The following is a 19,564-nucleotide window of genomic DNA, read 5'->3' as shown; positions in this document are numbered from 1 at the left end:
TTGTACAGGAGACAGGGATCAAGACCATTCCCATAGAAAAGAAATGCAAAAAAGCAAAATGGCTGTCTGGGGGGGCCTTACAAATAGCTGTGAAAAGAAGAGAAGCGAAAAGCAAAGAAGAAAAGGAAAGATATAAACATCTGAATGCAGAGTTCCAAAGAATAGCAAGAAGAGATAAGAAAGCCTTCTTCAGCGATCAATGCAAAGAAATAAAGGAAAACAACAGAATGGGAAAGACTAGGGATCTCTTCAAGAAAATCAGAGATACCAAAGGAACATTTCATGCAAAGATGAGCTTGATAAAGGACAGAAATGGTATGGACCTAACAGAAGCAGAAGATATTAAGAAGAGATGGCAAGAATACACAGAAGAACTGTACAAAAAAGATCTTCATAACCCAGATAATCACAATGGTGTGATCACTGACCTAGAGCCAGACATCCTGGAATGTGAAGTCAAGTGGGCCTTAGCAAGCATCACTACGAACAAAGCTAGTGGAGGTGATGGAATTCCAGTTGAGCTATTTCAAACCCTGAAAGATGATGCTGTGAAAGTGCTGCACTCAATATGCCAGCAAATTTGGAAAACTCAGCAGTGGCCACAGGACTGGAAAAGGTCAGTTTTCATTCCAATCCCAAAGAAAAGTAATGCCAAAGAATGCTCAAACTAGTGCACAATTGCACTCATCTCACACGCTAGCAAAGCAATACTCAAAATTCTCCAAGCCAGGCTTCAGCAATATGTGAACCGTGAACTTCCAGATGTTCAAGCTAGTTTTAGAAAAGGCAGAGGAACCAGAGATCAAATTGCCAACATCCGCTGGATCATCGAAAAAGCAAGAGAGTTCCAGCAAAGCATCTATTTCTGCTTTATTGACTATGCCAAAGCCTTTGACTGTGTGGATCACAATAAACTGTGGAAAATTCTGAAAGAGATGGGAATACCAGACCACCTGATCTGCCTTTTGAGAAATTTGTATGCAGGTCAGGAAGCAACAGTTAGAACTGGACATGGAACAACAGACTGGTTCCAAATAGGAAAAGGAGTACGTCAAGGCTGTATATTGTCACCCTGCTTATTTAACTTCTATGCAGAGTACATCATGAGAAACGTTGGACTGGAAGAAACACAAGCTGGAATCAGGATTGCCGGGAGAAATATCAATAACCTCAGATATGCAGATGACACCACCCTTCTGGCAGAAAGTGAAGAGGAACTAAAAAGCCTCTTGATGAAAGTGAAAGTGGAGAGTGAAAAAGTTGGCTTAAAGCTCAACATTCAGAAAACGAAGATCATGGCATCTGGTCCCATCACTTCATGGGAAATAGATGGGGAAACAGGGGAAACAGTGTCAGACTTTATTTTTCTGGGCTGCAAAATCACTACAGATGGTGACTGCAGCCATGAAATTAAAAGACGCTTACTCCTTGGAAGGAAAGTTATGACCAACCTAGATAGCATATTCAAAAGCAGAGACATTACTTTACCAACAAAGGTCTGTCCAGTCAAGGCTGTGGTTTTTCCTGTGGTCATGTATGGATGTGAGAGTTGGACTGTGAAGAGGCCTAGCACCGAAGAATTGATGCTTTTGAACTGTGGTGTTGGAGAGGACTCTTGAGAGTCCCTTGGACTGCAAGGAGATCCAACCAGTCCATTCTGAAGGAGATCAGCCCTGGGATTTCTTTGGAAGGAATGATGCTGAAGCTGAAACTCCAGTACTTTGGCCACCTCATGTGAAGAGTTGACTCATTGGAAAAGACTGATGCTGGGAGGTATTGGGGGCAGGAGGAGAAGGGGACGACAGAGGATGAGATGGCTGGATGGCATCACTGACTCGATGGACGTGAGTCTGAGTGAACTCCGGGAGTTGGTGATGGACAGGGAGGCCTGGCATGCTGTGATTCATGGAGTCGCAAAGAGTTGGACATGACTGAGCGACTGATCTGATCTGATCTGATAGAAAAATTCTGATCTGATAGAAAAATACTTTCAAAACTCAGTGTTTCCACACCTATTTTATCACTTGGTCCTATATCCAAATAATATTTATTAACATCCTGTATGCTAGTGCTTCACAGATGCATTTTGGGAATTGCTGGCTAAAACCACACAGCTATTATGGGGACAAGGACATGTTTTCAAGCTTATTCTCAAGGAGGAATGATCTATAGTTTAATAGTTACATGAAGAATAACTATCTCTTTAGGTTTCTTGAGATTTTATCTAAATTATAACCTAATACTGTTCAAAATGTTTCCTAATGACTTGGTTGAAATAGTGAAGAATGGTATAGCAAACTGATCACCAAGTTTGTCATTTTGAACAACTGGTAGAAAAAACAGCACTGAAAATAAGGTTGAATTCAACAGGTCAAGTTGGGAGGTGAACCTGATGGCTCAGATAAATCTCCCCTGATCCTTTTGCTTTGTCTACACTGACGTTAGTTTCCATGGGTTTTACTTCAACCCTCTTCAGTCTTTTCCTTCCTGTCCTCTGACACACCGACACCGCGGGGTGCAATCTCAAACTTGGATGACGATTTCAGTAATCCAGACTATTTCTACTCCTCAAATTTCTAACCTCATCCTCCCAGCATGTCACTGCCTCTCACTCCTCAAATTCCATAGACAAAACAGGTAACAGAAAAGGGACTGGAGTCTCCTACTTCCTGTTGCCCAAACTCCTGTCTCACAGGGACTGACAGCCATCCTCACCTCTGTGAGCTGGTGAAGGAGAGGTGTCCCAGGGGAAGAGATGTCCCGGCAGCTACACCGGGTGCCCTAGGGGACTTTCCTGTGGAATATGGATAGGGAAGCCCGGTGTGCTCCAGTCCATGGGGTCTCAGAGAGTTGGACACGACTTAGTGACTGAACAACAATGCCCTCCTTCTTCAGTCTTTTCCTTTCAGTCGACATCTGTATGTGCTTAAATCTCTCCCGTCTGTAAAGTCACCTCCTTGATCTCAAATGTGTCTCCTGCTGCTGCCTTGTCTCTTGATTCCTTGGCAGTCACATTTCTTTAACAATTGTTTCCTTGCCATCTTCACTACCTCCTCTCCCATTTACCCTTCACGCCAACGCAACAGCTCTCCCCTAAATGTTGGGGCTCCTTGGGGTTCTCTCATGGGCTCTCTTCTTACCCCACATCCATTTCCTAAGCGATTGTAATGAAGCTGTGTCTTTGGTTTTCATCTGCATTTATGTCTGCTGCCGCATCTCAGTCCTGGGTCCCAGCTCTGCACAGACGAGCCTATCGGTTGTCCCACAGGTACTGCCAATCAAACACACCCACAACCTGCTTTCCTTTCAGTGCTTATTGCCAGGAAATAGTGCCACCATCTGCCAAGCTGCTTGGTGTAGGAAACTGAAGGCCGTCTTCGATACCTGCCTCTTCATCATCAACACGCCCAATTCATCCCACTTGCTCCCACCCCCAACATCAAGTTCTTTACGAGTCTGGTCAATCTGACCAACTGATATGTCTAGGATGTGTTTATTGCTCTTCATTTCCCATCACTTCCCTAATCTAGGCCACCCAGATGACCATGGGGACAGCCCCAGAGATGTCCCGTCTTCCACTTTTGTCTCCCCTCCGTCATCAATTTTCTATGCTATTGCCACAGCGGCCTTTTAAAAGGCAGTCTATTCAGATAACATTCCTTCTTCAAAGTTTCAGTGACTTCCCATTGCCTCAGGATATCTAAGTCACATCTCTTTTCATTCTGCTGCTCCTTGACCTCTCAGCTCACTGGTTCTCTATGTGGGAGGTACCCACCCCGCATGGGGCATTTTAGAAATTCCAAGGGGTAATTTTGGCTGTCAAAGTAATTGGGTGAGGTGTGTGACTGGCATTTACTGGGTGGAGATCAGAAATGCTAGACATTCTCACAAAAAGGAAAATCAGCTCATGTCTCTGATAGCTTTTGAATGTTTCACTGAAGATCCATGAAGGAGGTTTCTGTTTATAGTTATCAGGTGAAAGCTTTACCCTGTGATTTTAAAACATGTTAAACTTGTTTACAACACACCTGCTTGCATGGCTGTCTCATATGTAGTGATTCTACACATATGAGCATCTCCACACTTCACTGTCTCCCAGTGTGTTCATGTCCATGCATGTACATATTGAAGTACATACTATATCTCCATAAATTACATCCCTTTTATTTCTCCTTTGTGTTTGTAGCTAACACTGATAGTATTTAGAAGCTGTGTGTTCAGGTAGGCTATAATTCCTGTGAATTTCTCTGCAGGATAGGAAAGAGTAATACAAAATATTTGTAATAAGAAGGGAAGGTTGTGTCAGATGACATTTAGAGCCACTGCCTGAGCCAAACCAAATGACCTGTCACAACTCCCAGTATCTGTCATGACTGTGCTGTCACTTCCTCCATAACTGCCTACATCTCCTCCTTAGAGCGTCAGCCCTGGTGAGGGCAGGGAAGGTTCTAGTCTTATTTACACCTATGCCTATCCCAGTGGCTAATTTTCAGTAAATGCTTATTAAAAATTCTGCAGTAAAGAAGTATACATGCATTCTTAGTATTATTGTATCTTTAAGTTGATACTAAAATGACTCTGCATTCTGCAAACACAAACCAAGCAGGGTGACACTCAGAAGGAAGCCAGATGGATTAGGCTTAGGAGTGAGGGTAGCCAATCCCGGACTACTGTTTACAGTTCTTGGTCAGAGTTGGTTTAAGAGTTGGCCATTCTTGGCACCAAGCTGATGGAACAGATGACAAGAGTTCCTATTAGCTACAGAGGTTTCTAATGCCAACACACTTCTCCTAGAAACTTCTAAGGATTTTATGTTACCAACTACAGTCCATCCCATGGTTTAAAAGAAGAATGCCAGTTTTATATTCTAGAATGCGTTTTCTACGTTTGAGTCTCAGCACATTTTTATGGATGCATCTATCATGTAATTAGGGCGATTGAAAAAAAATGAACTGACTCATAAACAAAAGATATTTGTGCAGAAGGGTTGAACACAGCTTTCCTCTGGTTTTCTTGGTAATGCATCTCAGTTAATCAGGCTACAGAGGAGAATGAACTTAGAGAGGGTCAAGTTCTAAGCAATTGAGTATTTCCCAGAACAGCAGAATTGCTGTAGTCTGAAATCATAATGTGCAAGGATTTTCTCCTACTGTCGTCCTGGGTCAGGGACTCTCGGGGACATTGCAGGTGCCCTGCTCAGATCTCCCCACCCACCAGCTGCTGTGGCACTGGATGCTGAAAGCTCGCAGCTGTTCCCTTCTCCAGAGAACTGGACTCAATCACTGTGTCCAGGAGTGAGTGTGCTCCCTGGGGGCCTGGGGGCGGGGTGGGGAGCCTGTAGCTGACGATGACACCCTACCCCTTCAGCTCCATGTGGAACCAACCCATGGGGCAGTTCATGCCCCAGAGCTCCCCGAGCCATCCTGGCTGAGCTCCTTCTGCTGGCTCCTCACTCCTCTTTCCCAATGAGCACCTCAAATCAGGAGCACCGAATCTCTGCTTATAAGGAATCTCACTGTAAAATGATGACCAAAGGCCTCTTCTGGGGTTTTGGACAGTTTGCCAAGATCTGGTGGCTCTCTTAATTTTTATTTTGGTTTTAGGATTTTTCATGGCTATATGTAAGAGAATGGTCACTTGATAATTGACCAAATGGACATATTTTTAGTTAATTTCAAATTGTCCATGTATATTCTACATCTATCAAACATCATTGCAGTGGTTTTGTTTACACGGCTCTCTTCTATATCAGGCTGAGGATGTGTTGAAGGCAAGAACCAGATTTTTTTCCCCTCAGGAATCAGCACAGTGCCTGGTTTTACCCTCAGAGAATGGGTGATGAATGGACAATTTGGATGGATGCATTTAACACAGCATCCAGTGATTACTTTGGAATATAAACTTCAGAGATATTTAGGACATGGATTTAAAATGAGAAATAACTTGGCTCTCATAAATTTAAGTTTCACGACTGTTACGATTACAATAATAACATCCCTTTGTTACGAGGAATCCTTATTTTCTTCTTTCCCTTTCTTTTCTCTGCCTGGGTTCCCACCTGTCAGGTTTTTTTCCCCCTTCATTAAACCTGTTGGATTTGATTCTCTTTCTTTGTAACTCACATGTTGGTTCATGAGCCCAGTTCTATTTAAAGTTCCTCGTCAGAATATGAATTATATGGGTTAGGGAAATCATGACAGTTTACATTTTCCATTCAGGAGTTGGTTTCTACTTTCCATTTCAATTATACTGAATTTCAGAGAAATAATGAATACATTTTCAGTATGTCTCAAGTAATATTTGAGGGCAATATTTGGCACATATTTACGTCATATTCAAATTTAACGGGGTGTCCTGTACGTTTCCTTCCTCCATCTCTCCCTCCTTCCTTCCTTCCTTTCTTTCCTAAAACTTGCAATCCCATCTTTGATAAAGTAATCTTGAATAACTGCCTTTTTAAAATGTTATAATAGCTGAACTTACTGGATAAAAATCCAAGATATACCTGCCCCATACTAAATTCTATAACAGATAATGAAATTAAGAAGCTCTAGCTTATAAATTAAAAGTGTTCAATAGTTATAAACTTAAGTTTAAAGACACAATACACAAAATATGGAGAGAGATATATACATATGAATATACTTATATATAGCTACTTAAATCAGGGGTTGACAAACTTCCTATAAAAGATCAGATAGTGGAGGACAGAAGGAAGGCTCAAGAGGGAGGGGATATATATTCATATTCATATATATATGTATGTGTATGTGTATATATATGAATGACTGATTCAAGTTGTTGCATAGCAGAAACCAATAAAACATTGTAAAACAATTTTCTGCCAATTAAAAAAATTCTTTAAAAACCCAGGAAGGCCAGATAGTTAATATTTGGCTTTATGATCATAAGGTCTCTGCTGCAAATACTCAGTGGTGCCTTTGGAGCTTGAAAGCAGCATAGATAATATGTAAACAAACAGGCATGTCTGTGTTCCAGTAAAACTTGGTAGGATTGTAGTATGCCAATTGAATCACGATATTAGGAGATTCTCGCAGATATTTAAAAATAAACTTTAACAAAGCAATTTGATTTTTATCCACAAAATTTTTAAAAATCTCACACAATTCTGTATAATTCTGCTAATGGTGGGATGGAACTGGCACTTTCATGCATTACTGATGATCCTGAAAATTAATTGATGAATACCTACCAGAAAATTAATTTGACAGATTTCAAGAGCCAAGAAATTTTGGTAAAGTAGGACTGCATTTTAAAATACTAAAAAATATACCAACTATGCAGAGTTATAAAAAATAGAAGCGACTTAAATGACCCCAAGTAAGGGAATAGGTAAGTAGATTAAGTAAATTTATTCAGTGTCTAAACTCTGCCCAGTGACAGGCTGAGCCTAAAGTTGTGGACTGAATGAAAGGTTTGGAATGAATACCTGTGGCCCAAATTTAGAGGAGAAAAAAATGAAAGAAGTTACTCAAGGAAACACTATGCATGGTTCGTAAAAATGGTAAGCTTACAGAAGCACCAGAAGAAAATGCTTATGATGTAATATAAGTGCCAACAAAACCCATGAAAAAAAGTCTTGTCTGAGCACTCTGATTACAATGATAGAAAAGCATAATAGGTAGAAAATGGGAAGTTATAAGATGACAATAAGTAACTGATTATTGGTGGACTGTCTCCCCAGACTTTCTATAATGCAAGTACACAATTGTGGCTCCAGGCAGAGATGCTGGAATCAGGCCTTCTGGCTCTGAATTCTCACTCCTCACTCACTAACTCTGTGACCCTTTGCTTCAATTCTGTCTGTAAAATGGGAATAAACAAAGACTTCCCTCACAGAGTTGTCATGAAGTCTCAACAACAGAATATCGAAAACACTTCAAACTGGGGCTGACAAGTGCTGTTCTGGAAGATTTGCCATCATTATGCGATGACCTTCATAAACAGGAGATGATTTTCATAATGAAACAGATTTCTATTTCTCATGAAACACTGCAAAGTACAACCCGACATGTACAATTAGAATGGAACTCAGTTCAGAAGGAAGCACCCACAAGGCTTTGCAGTACTTACAGAATCAACCAGGATGTGTGAATGAGCCTTGAGCCTTCCTTCTAAAGGCTGGGAAAAATAGACATCAAGGGAATATTGTACATCTGGTTCTAAACAGATGGGTGTGGGAAGCAGCATGATTCTGTATTAAAAGAAATAAAGCAAAAACTCAGTGTCAAAAGTACAGTTATATAAGCTAAGCAGCCATTGCATTTGGTGAGTTCCACGTGTGCTGTGAAGTGGGTTCCACTGCCGGATGGAGGCTTGGTTTAGATCTAGACCAGCTCAGGTGGGTTGGGTGGTCGGTTCACATTCAGATTCTCTGTGGTTCTATCACAGGATTGTGCCAAATAGCAAAACCTTGGGAACTGGCCAAGGGGTGTCATGACTGCTCTGAGGAAAGGATGGAGCAAATGTACTCCCTCCCATCTATCAGGCTAATACTAACAAGGTTTCTGTTTTATTCAGCCACAAATCTCCAATGCAAAATTACTGGCCTGAAAACTAGACTTCTGGCTGCTGAGATAACTCAAACTGAACATTGTACTCTTATTTTTGCAGCATTTAATTTGTTCACATCTCCAGGCATCTGGGGGAACAGAAAACAAACATTCAGGATCAGAGTCAGGCTGTCTGGGCTGGAGCCCTGGTTCTGCTATACATCAGCTATAAAACTCGAGCAAGTCATGGAAATGTTCTCAGTTTCCTCCTCATCTGATGAAGACAAGATCTACCTCATTGAGCTGTTAGGAAAATTCAACGTGATATTAAATGTAAATCATAGTGTAGCATATGTGAATGTGAAGTTGCTCAGTTGTGTCTGACTCTTTGCGACCCCATGGACTGTGGCCTACCAGGCTCCTCTGTCCATGGGATTTTCCAGGCAAGAGTACTGGAGTGGATTGCCATTTCCTTCTCCAAGGGATCTTCCCAACCCAGGGATCGAACCCAGGTCTCCCGCATTGTAGACAGACGCTTTACCGTCTGAACCACCAGGTGAAGCATATACGGCTAAGTAATTTCAGTCGTGTCCGACTCTGTGCGACCCCACAGACGGCAGCCCACCAGGCTCCCCCATCCCTGGGATTCTCCAGGCAAGAACACTGGGGTGGGTTGCCATTTCCTTCTCCAATGCATGAAAGTGAAAAGGGAAAGGGAACTCGCTCAGGCGTGTCTGACCCTCAGCGACTCCATGGACTGCAGCCTTCCAGGCTCCTCCGTCCATGGGATTTTCCAGGCAAGAGTACTGGAATGGGGTGCCATTGCCTTCTCCGGGTGAAGCATATAGTAAACACTTAATAAACATTACCGTCTCCTTTGATACACCTCTTCTCCCACATAGTTCCTGGTTACAAAATACTGATAGAAAAACAACATTCTAAGAAATCTTCAGCATTTGAGGCCAGGTCCCCATGCATACCTGGAAGCTGCTGGTAAAGCCTGAAGCTTTGGCTGTGGGGTCTCGCGTGTGCAGTGCTTGCTTGCTCCAATGGGGTTAATCACCACCTGGATGGTCCAGTCATCTGCAGACTAGACAGGCATCACATAAGGGCATGTTCCTGCGAGGATGCACGCACCAACATATTTCTAATGGATAGTGCTCAGGATAAATTTGCAACCCAAAGTCTGCTTGGAAAATGGTGTTTTGAATTTGTGAGAAGAGAGTCACCCTTAGGCCTAACTTTCTGGTATTTGAATTATGATCCAGGTAGAAAGAATATTGTTTATGGCCATAGATGTAATTCCTGGGCCTAGAAAACCCCTGGGACTCTTGAAGGTCTAATCTATTTTCTTTAACTTTTTATTTTGTATTGGGATATAGCCAATTAACAAACAATGTAGCAATAGTTTCAGGTGAACAGTGAAGGGACTCAGTCATACCTCTACATGTATCCATTCTCCCCCAAACTCCCCTCCCATCCAGGCTGCCACCTAACACTGAGCAGAGTTCCCTGTGCTCAACAGTAGGAACCTGTTGGTCTTTCATTTTAAATACAGTTGTATGCACATGTCCATCTCAAACTCCCTAAACATCCCCTGAAGGTCCAATCTTTAACATCTGTCTCCCAAAGAGTCAATTAATTCATCATGTTCTTGGATCACAGCACAAAGGGAAAAAAAGGAATCTTTTACAAAAGGATACATATTTCTTTCATACCATTGTATAAATATTCTTATATAAATTTATTATTTATATAATTATTATTAAATAATTTTAATATTATATTACCAGATATATTTATATGTGTATAAATATATATATATAGAGAGAGAGAGAGAAAGAGAGAGAGTGCATATATGTTAATTATCTAAACTCTAGAAGTCTCACAATCTGGAAAAGCTTTTTAAAGCTGTCAGAGATATGTTCTGTCTATACAAAAATTTATTTATATTTATACATACACGTTTATATACACATATCTTTTTTAAAAATGACGTTCTTGTCATACCATGTCAAAGTGCCTTCAAGTCCCTTGCTTTTAATTTGTTAAGTGAGAAATTAAGAAGTATGTCATATTAAGAGTTTCAAAGTAGATCATCCACTTTGGTGGTCAAACAACAGACAACGAGCCCTTTCAGAATGTGGTCCCCAGAGGGACTCTGGGGGCTCTGAGACCACCCCCAGCCACCTAAAATATTTTCCAGGGGAGATGGTCTATGGAGTTTCAGACCACCAAAGAAAAGATTATGCAAAGAAAACTCTAGATCAAGTGTTTTTCTAATTTGGTTTCTCTTCTTTCTTAGATATTTCTCAAAAGGCAGGGGAAGGGCTCAAAAGGGAGAAGACAAGAGGACCAGGTTGCTTTGAGCTTTCCTTTTGTCTCCTGGTAAAATCCAAGTGCAAATAAATGCCTCTTCTGCATCCCCATGAGTCTAAATCTCTGCACATATGTTGCTTATTACACTTTTAGGGGGGAAAATGTCCTAGGAGGGCAGGATTTGCATTATTTGAGTTATTTATTATTCTTATACAAATATTTCATCACCACTTCCATAGACTTAGTATCTTAAATCTATAGCTCCGGCTTTAGTTTCTCTCCATGGAATAGTGTGTGTGTACATATGGCTCCCTGTGTTGCTTTAATATCTTCAGGAAACACTTTGGTTTACAATGCTCTCCAGATGTTCAACTTTCTGTAAATCCTGTTATGATGAACCTAGGCAAGACTGGAATGGAAACACTTAGCTTGAGAATGTATTTCGTTCAGCTTGGAACCACCAGCACAGAAGGGGAGTTGAAGGATACCTGAGTTTCATAGCAAATGGCAACTGTGAAATCCATGGGAACAGGGATGTTCCCTACAGCAAATCTCAAACCAGCCCCAGGGAGAACCCTTGCAACTCCAGCTCCCATCCATGTAACAGGTATCCCAGGAACTGGCTCTCGGAGAAAGATGGAAACAGCAGGCAGTTGGTCAGAAGTCACTGAGCCCTAAAATAGAAGAGGAATGAACACAACTTTGCCTAGAGTGAAGGGTTGGAAGAGAAAATAAAAAACCTCATGTATTTCTTGATGTGTATATGATCCATCTGGGTCCCGGATAAATTATTCCAACCAGGACACATTCCAGAATACCACGGAGAATAAAGTGCTGATTCTGCAGCTGTGGAACATATGTTACTGTATAGAATGATCACTTGGAAAGCAAGATCACTGGCCAGCACGTGAAGTACCCCATGTGTCATAAACTGAGTGATTCCACATTAGTGACCTTGGCTTTTCTCAGATGTGACTATGGAGTTCTGGCCAAAATATGAAGGGTAAGAAAATATTCCCATGCCTACTTCATGGATTTTGCCTAATTGTGCATGACAATGATAAAACCACATGGATTTGTTTTTTCTAGATATTTATTTCATGCAAATGTGAGAAATGATCTTTTCCCATCTGCCTGGGGGCACGAGTACAAAACTGCTCACACGCTTGGCTGATTAGCAGCCCTGCTGGTCTCGATGCTGGACGTCAGCCTGGGACCATCTGGACCTGTAGATAATACTTCCTTGATGACTTTTGCATCTGCCTCTCAACACTTCCAGCCTCCACTGGAATTCTGCCTCTTTCTTACTTTTTGCCTGTGTTGCTGCAACAGTGTCTTGGCTGTTCTCTCTGCGGTCCCTCTAGTCCAATACATACCACACACTGCTGCCAACGAGCATTTCAAACGCATTCTCACTGCCAACAACCTCACGCCCAAATTACTTAGCCTGAAGTTCAAGTTGCTCTGTGATCTCCCACAAACTGCTCTTTACTTGACAAATGTTTATTTAGGAACAATTCAATCCCAGCCTCTGAATCAGATGCAAAGATGAATAGACTAGAATCCCTGCCACGGAGGAGTTTAAGGTAAATAAGAAATGAGATGGAGGTGTGTGTAAACTCATTCTGCAACATTTTCAAACTTCAAAAAAGTACTCTGGGGACATCCCTGGTGGTTCACTGGCTAAGACTCCATGCTTCCAATGCAGGGGGGCCTGGGTTTGATCCCTGGCATGGGGAATTAGATCCTACATGCTGCAACTAAGAGGTCACATGCTGTAACTAAAGAACCTGTTCTAAGACCTGGAGCAGTCAAATAAATAAAAATATTTTAGAAATAGTAAAATAATAAAATTTTAAAAAGTATCTTGGAAATTGCAGCAGACAGTGTAGGTGCCCCATGGGATCCCCTTTACTTGGTACACCCATCCCCCATTTGTTGTATAAGTGTGACTTCTAACAGCTCACACTTGCCCCTTCTCTGGAGAATTGCCCTCTTACATCCCCACCCCTACGCCTAGGGTAGCTCACAGCCAATGACTGCCTGTGTGTTAGTGGCTCAGTCATGTCCAATTCTTTGTGACCCCATAGACTGTAGCCCGCCAGGCTCCTCTGTCCATGGGATTTTCCCGGCAAGAATACTGGAGTAGGTTGCCATTTCCTTCTCCAGGGGATCTTCTCAACCAAGGAATCGAACCCAGGTCTCCTGCATTGCAGGCAGATTCTTTACTCTCTGAGCCACTGGGGAAGCCACCAAAGACTGCCTGATAGGGTATAAAAGGCTGGCCCTGTGGTCTCAAGAGGTAGGAAAACTTTACTGCAGTTTATGTTTCTGACTTTCTCTATGGGTCAATCCATAGAGATTGCCTGAGACCACCTCTGACTCTTTCTCCTCCTCCATCTTATCTCCTTCATTCTCTTAAAGAGTTTTCCCAAAGAAGATTGCCTTTGTAAATCACTTGCACATGACTCCAGTCTCAGGCTCTGTTTCTAGGGCCTCTGACCTGAAATAGTTGGTAGCAGACAACCAACCGAGCGTGCCTAAAAGTAGACTCGAAGATGCATTCCTGGAGGGGAATCACTTGCTGTTCAGGTGGCAACAGGACCTCAGTGGGTAACGTGTTGATGACCCTTGTGGAGCAGCAGAGCCATTGCTAAAACTGTCATCTGGGGCGAACTGGGACAGGATAAAGAGGGGAGGGGAGGCACTGACATGAGCAATATTTCTGGCATCGACAGATACGGGTTATAAGGACTGTGGGCCCGGATGGCTGCTATTGGTTGTCATTGGTACATTTGATGAAGATGGAGGCCTCAGGGCAATTTACAGTCAAATGTGAGAATCAGACGGGCTCCTTGGCAGCATTTAAAGAGACTCTTGGGACTTCCCTGGTAGACCATGGTTAAAACCTTGCACTTCCAATGCAGGGGGCGTGGGTTTGATCTCTGGTCGGGGAACTAAGGTCCTACATGCTGAGCGGCACAACCTAAAATAAAATAAAGAGATTCCCATCTCTTTTAGTGAGAGGGTAGGAAAAATCCAAGACCAGGCATGATACTTTATTGAAAAAGTTGTAGAACTTCAGGGAGGGTTCACTTCTCAGCCTGGGTAAATCACCTATGCCAAAGTCAGAGCTTCCCTTCGCAGGGAGTCAGGGGTGTCTGTACATGAGAACCATGAACCCTGAGGTTCTCCTGAGCACTCTTGGACTATATGTGTAGTCTACTCGCCCTTATTAGAAAAGAGTCCTCCCCCAATCTGCCTCCATCCCTGCTTCATTTGAAGATTATCCACAAATCTCAAATGATGCAGGTGCCTTAAAAGAAAACAAGTATATTCCTCAGCACCTGCCCCGCTGAGCACTTGCCTAATAATCAGGGCCAAATTTCAGCATGGTGTGCTGGCTCTCCTAGAGACCTGCTTAACATGAACCAGTAGCAACTGGGAGAGGATGGCTGGGCATGGATCATGAGGGGTGCCAGACCAAGGGGGCAGACTATGAAACCAGGTAAGGAGAGCTTGCTTGTTTGGGGTCACTGGTGATATAGGTTTTAGCTACTTGGCAAGGGCCCTGGAGCCCTGTGAGATGAATCTAATATGTTGCTGGAGTAGTTCTTAGAAGCTTGGCAAAAGCTGTGGTTCCGAGTAATGAAGCAGAGCTGCCAGAACTGCTGTAGCAGGCTGGGGAGGATGGGCCACAAGGCTCAAAGAACTACGGGTGCTGGAATGGACATAAAGTCCAAGGCTGGAAAACCCATCTACTGACGATGCTCCACTTACCAAGAGAGTGAGGAATGAACTGGTGAGGGGGCCACCAGGATCGCTGAGAAGCTGAGGATTGCATACCCTCTGTAGGGTGGTAGGACAAAACATCACAAATCTGAGCTCCTTAGTAGCAGTGCAGAGGACACAATCACAGACTGTCAAAGGCTGGGGAACATTTAACTCTCAAAAGCAAGATGAGTATAAATATAATGCGTAGCAAAGTTGGAATAGGAGACAAGGTGGCCTGACCTATGGGAATCTTCTTTCTATGAAGATGATTAGTAGAACATGATGTTCCTAGAAGCATGACAGATGAGCAGTCAGCAAAATATTGCTTAATATGTATAATCGAAAGTGATCAAGGGACTTCCCTGGTGGTCCAGTGGTTAAAAATCTTCCTGCCAATGCAGGGGACCCAGGTTCAATCCCTGGTCAGGGAAGATCCCACGTGCCACGGGGCAACTAAGCTCATGTGCCTCAACTACTGAAGCCCATGCACCTAGAGCCTGTGCTCTGCAACGAGAGAAGCCACTGCAATGGGAATCCTGTGCACTGCAACTAGAGAGCAGCCCCTGCTTGCTGCAACTAGAGAAAGCCTGTGTGCAGCAATGAAAACCCAGTGCAGCCAAAAACAAATACATGAAGTTTTTAAAAAATCAATTGAAGATCTTTTTAAGAAAGTTATCAAGTATGAACTGACAGAAAGCTGAACTGTTGGAATGTACCTGCTTAGCAGTTGGCATTGATTCTATGGTCTAGCAGTTGGCATTGATTCTACTCATTGATTCTATGAGTAGGGTTAGTGCTCTTAAGGTAGGAAATGTCGAATAAAAGCTTGAGAAATGCCCACCCTCCATTGCCCATCCCACACACCAAGCCAAGACAGTAAATAAAAACCAATACTGCAAATTAGAGGTGTCCTCAAAGAGCCACTCTTAAGACTTGGTGGGTCCCCTATCACATCTGCATTACAAATTTAATACAAATGTAACCAAATTGCAGCCCCACTTGCAGATATGATGATGGATGGAATATCATGACCAGGGTGTATCAACACCAGTGTGTACACTCTGGTACATAATATGCAGCTACTGAAATGAAGAGAAACAATTTGTATTTGCTTGGGATGAGCAGTAGTGTGTATTGTATATATTTAGTCTTGCCCCAAAGTTGTTAATTCTCTTGCTTGCTGTAACAGCATAGTCCAAAAGAATCTGGACCAACCAGATGTTCTATAAAATATCATACTGATCCCCTATCTTGAAGGACAGTGAAGAGGATTCTTTGGTCTATGGCAATGTTGTGTGGTCTCCCATAACATCGGTGAGAATCAGACACTCTATGGCCCTGGTCAGCACCCCTACTCTCTGATGGCTCACAGAATGTCTATTTTACCAGTGTGGGAAAACACAACTTCCTCAGCCCAAAGGATCCACTTTACAGTAAAAGTCTATCCGTGGTCATGTGACTTAGGGATTCACTGTTCCTCCACAAACCATGGCATCCAGAAGATGCTAACTTGAGATAGCGGTGGGATGGGGCCCCTAAAAGATCCATCAGCCCCACTGGCTCGGAAATGACATGCTATGAGACAGGGAAGTTTTCTTCTAGAGGCTATTTAAGGAGTATATAAACCAATGGTCTTTATGTGATACTATGTCCCCAGGAGGGAGAAAGCACAGGTTTGGGAATGAAGTGGAAGTATCCAAATTCACTGTCATTTCCAGTGACCATGAATTTCTTGTGCTGGCAACTCCAGGCTCTACGGGATTAGACGTCTTAATTCTTGGGTAGGGACAAAGAATTCCACTACTTTAAAGCTGCTGGATGGTCACACTCCTGCACAGAGTGACCTTAAGAAGCAAGCGGGTAGAGTCGGCTTCACGGGCATATAGCCTGTGCAGCTGCATGGGACCCCATGCTTAGAAGGACCCCATGCTTGGTTTAATGCTCTGCTCTTATCATCTTGAAATAATTAAGATTTAAGAAGCTGTTTCCTAAGTGAAATGTCCTGGGACAATGGAGCATGCACAAGGACAGAAGACATATGCACAGCGTATGTCTGCTTCCTTGCTGCCTCGTTTGCATGCAGGGCACACAATGCCCATGAGCATGGGATTCAAATGGACCTACTACATTTAGGCATTCAGGAGACTCAGAGGTAGTACAAAGTTAGTGTGTTACATCCATGACTAAGTAAGCAGGGGTGCCAACAGCTCCAAGAAGCTGCCTTTTCTGTTCCAACCAGAAATTTCTTTGAAAGCAGAAAGAAGGGAATGACATTCTAAGAAACACATTATTCATGTTACTTCTTTGTGTCAGCCAACTACTTACGCTGAAAATGATAACTAGAAGGAAAAAAGACAATAGGCCATTCAGAGTTTCTTTTCCTTTCAGTCCCTCCTTACTCATCAATAAGCTGAAGGTACTGTTGGTCAAACACATATTAAGACATGAAATAACAGCTGAGTTAGTTTTGTGCAGCATTCCCATTGTTCTAGGAAGAATAAAATATATATGCATGGTGATGGTTTAGTCACTAAAGTGTGTCTGACTCTGCGACTCCAGGACTGTAGCCTGCTAGGCTCCTCTGTCCATGGGATTTTCCAGGCAAGATTACTGGAGTGGGTTGCCATTTCCTTCTCCTATATATACACATACATACATATATACGTATATGACTCCAAAATAAAAATTGTGTAATTTCAATGATTATGTGTATGAATTGAGTGCTCTTATGTTTGCAATTAAAATTGGCATTGCATGCTATGGAGATGAATAGTATAATTCATGCTAATAATTAAATTTTTAAATATTTCTTTACTTAGAATGACATTAAATAGCATATAAAATATTTTGACAAGTTGAGAGACAGAGACTATGGAAGAAAGTAAATTTTAATTTTACTATCTTCAAGGGGCCCTTTCCCTATTTTCTATTTTGGCTGTGCATCATTCAGGATCCTAGTTTCCCTGTCAGGGATCAAACCCATACACCCTGCAGTAGACAGATGGAGTCCTAACTACGGGACGACAAGGGGAGTCCCCCTAATTTCTCAATTAGGGGGCTCTGCATTTAATTTCTATTTTGCCCTGGCCCTGCCCATGGGTCTGAGCATGCCCGGAGTGAGCTGGAATTGACGCTGTTAGTGCACTGCCTGGATCCCTTTATTGGACCACTCTATCTTGCCACCAGTTCCTGGGACTGTTAGCTGCTATGTCTCACCACTGCTCCCTTCTTTTGAGAACTGCCCTTGGCTGAAGGGGGCTGCCTCACTTGGGAGGTGATCTGGGTCTGCCCTGGCAGTTTGTAGCCATGACTGCCTGACATGAGAATACAACAGGCCAGCCCTGAGGCCTCAGTGGAGGACAACTCTGTGGTGCAACGTGTGTTTCAGGGTTTCCCCAGGGAAGCACGCAAGGCTAGACTGCCCTGGATGCCATCCTTGCCTCACTTTCCCCTCCCCAGCCTCCTGCCCTCCTTCCTGACAGGTTTCTCCTGATGAGCACTCCTTCAACAAAGCACAGGCATTCAGATCTCTGTTGCAGTCTCTGTTTCTAGGGAACCCAACCTAAGACAGTGATTTAGGGTGTACGTATATGCACACACACACTTATGTAAAAGTTGCACCAAAAAATATGCCCTTGGTTTATAGTCTTTTATTGTACTAAGTTGATCCAGTCAATTGATTTCATGACCTGCTTACCAATAGGCATGACCTGCAGTTTGAAAATTACTGACCTATGGGACCCTAGAGATGGAAACAATTACTATGTCCGGATGTTAGGGTAGTGAATGTCACAGAAGGATCAATCTGAATTAGGTCTTAAGGGATGACTACAAGTTTTCCAAGTGAATAATACAGAAGTAGTTGTTTCGGGTGAGAGTCAGGAGAGGAGTCTGTGGCTGCTTACAACAGTGCTTCTCAAAGTGCTTCCAGGGATCACTCATATTACTAGGGGTGCTTGGCAAACGCAGGTTTCTTTTTTCCCCAAATGATCCAAAAAGTATTTATTAAAAAAAAATCAATATGCCAAACATCTCAAATATCTAAATCCAATTGAAGATCACAAAATGTATCTATGTTTTCCTAAAGTCTCTGCAGGTTCCAAATTGAGCCTCACTGCTCTAGAGCAACACTGCCTAATTGAACTTCCTGCAACAGTGAAAATGTTCCTTATCTGCACTACCCAGTACAGCAGTCCAGTGTGGCTATGGAGTTACTTGAAAAAATATGCAGGTTTCATGACACTAGTCAGATTCCCCGATTCAGCATCTCAAGTGGAAGGCCCTAGCATCTGCATTCGAAACAAGTTCCCTGGGTGATACTTCTGTGCAGTAAAATCAGGAAGTTCACTGATCTGGGCCACTGGGAACAAGAGCACTCCCAACCCTTCTTTTTCAGGTAGACTTCACCTTGAGATGCTTGGAGTCAGAGAAGGCTTTCTGGACAGGTGGCATGGGGACAGAGACAAGTAGAAGAGCAAAACTGCTTTGGCGTGCACATGGGCCTGAACGGAGGACCACCACTCATGAAGCCCTCTCTGACCCTCTCGGCTGGAGGTGGTTTTCCTTAAGGGAAATTCGTAACACGTTTTGTGCACCTCTTCACGCACCCCACCCTGAAATGCATTCATTGTCTGTGTACATGCCTCATTTCTTCCACAACAATCTCAAGGGCAGGCTTTCTATGTCTAGGTATTTCTGTTTTCATTCTTTCAATCAAGAAAGTCTCTTAGGCATAAAGAACTGTTTCAAATGCCGGTTGTATGAACAGGACAGCCAATATCTGCTTTCTTTTGCTTTTCCAACATGTCCCTTCGTGCAAACACACAGGAATGCTCAGTAAAGACCCTGGCAAAATGAATGAACAAATAGACCTAAAGTTATCCTGCCTTCAATTAAATAGTAGTTGACTGGCCACAGGGTTTTCTGGTCTCCTGTAGCCTGCAGAAACTATTGGAGGC

The 19,564-nt window shown here is 42.8% G+C and overlaps 1 protein-coding gene across 1 annotated transcript in view; it reads right to left on the bottom strand.

Annotated features, from left to right (window-relative positions):
* LAMB4 (laminin subunit beta 4) overlaps positions 1–19,564 on the bottom strand; it is a 119,639-nt gene that overhangs the window by 61,235 nt on the left and 38,840 nt on the right. Inside the window, 3 exon segments of the mRNA XM_070369606.1 lie at positions 8,095–8,215; positions 9,494–9,603; positions 11,321–11,506. Coding sequence (XP_070225707.1) covers positions 8,095–8,215; positions 9,494–9,603; positions 11,321–11,506 — 417 coding nt within the window.

This window comes from Bos mutus, chromosome 4, assembly GCF_027580195.1.
Source record: "Bos mutus isolate GX-2022 chromosome 4, NWIPB_WYAK_1.1, whole genome shotgun sequence".
In the NCBI taxonomy this organism is placed as follows: domain Eukaryota; kingdom Metazoa; phylum Chordata; class Mammalia; order Artiodactyla; family Bovidae; genus Bos; species Bos mutus.
Note: the sequence above shows the minus strand (reverse complement) of the source record. Positions and strands in the feature narration are given on the sequence as shown.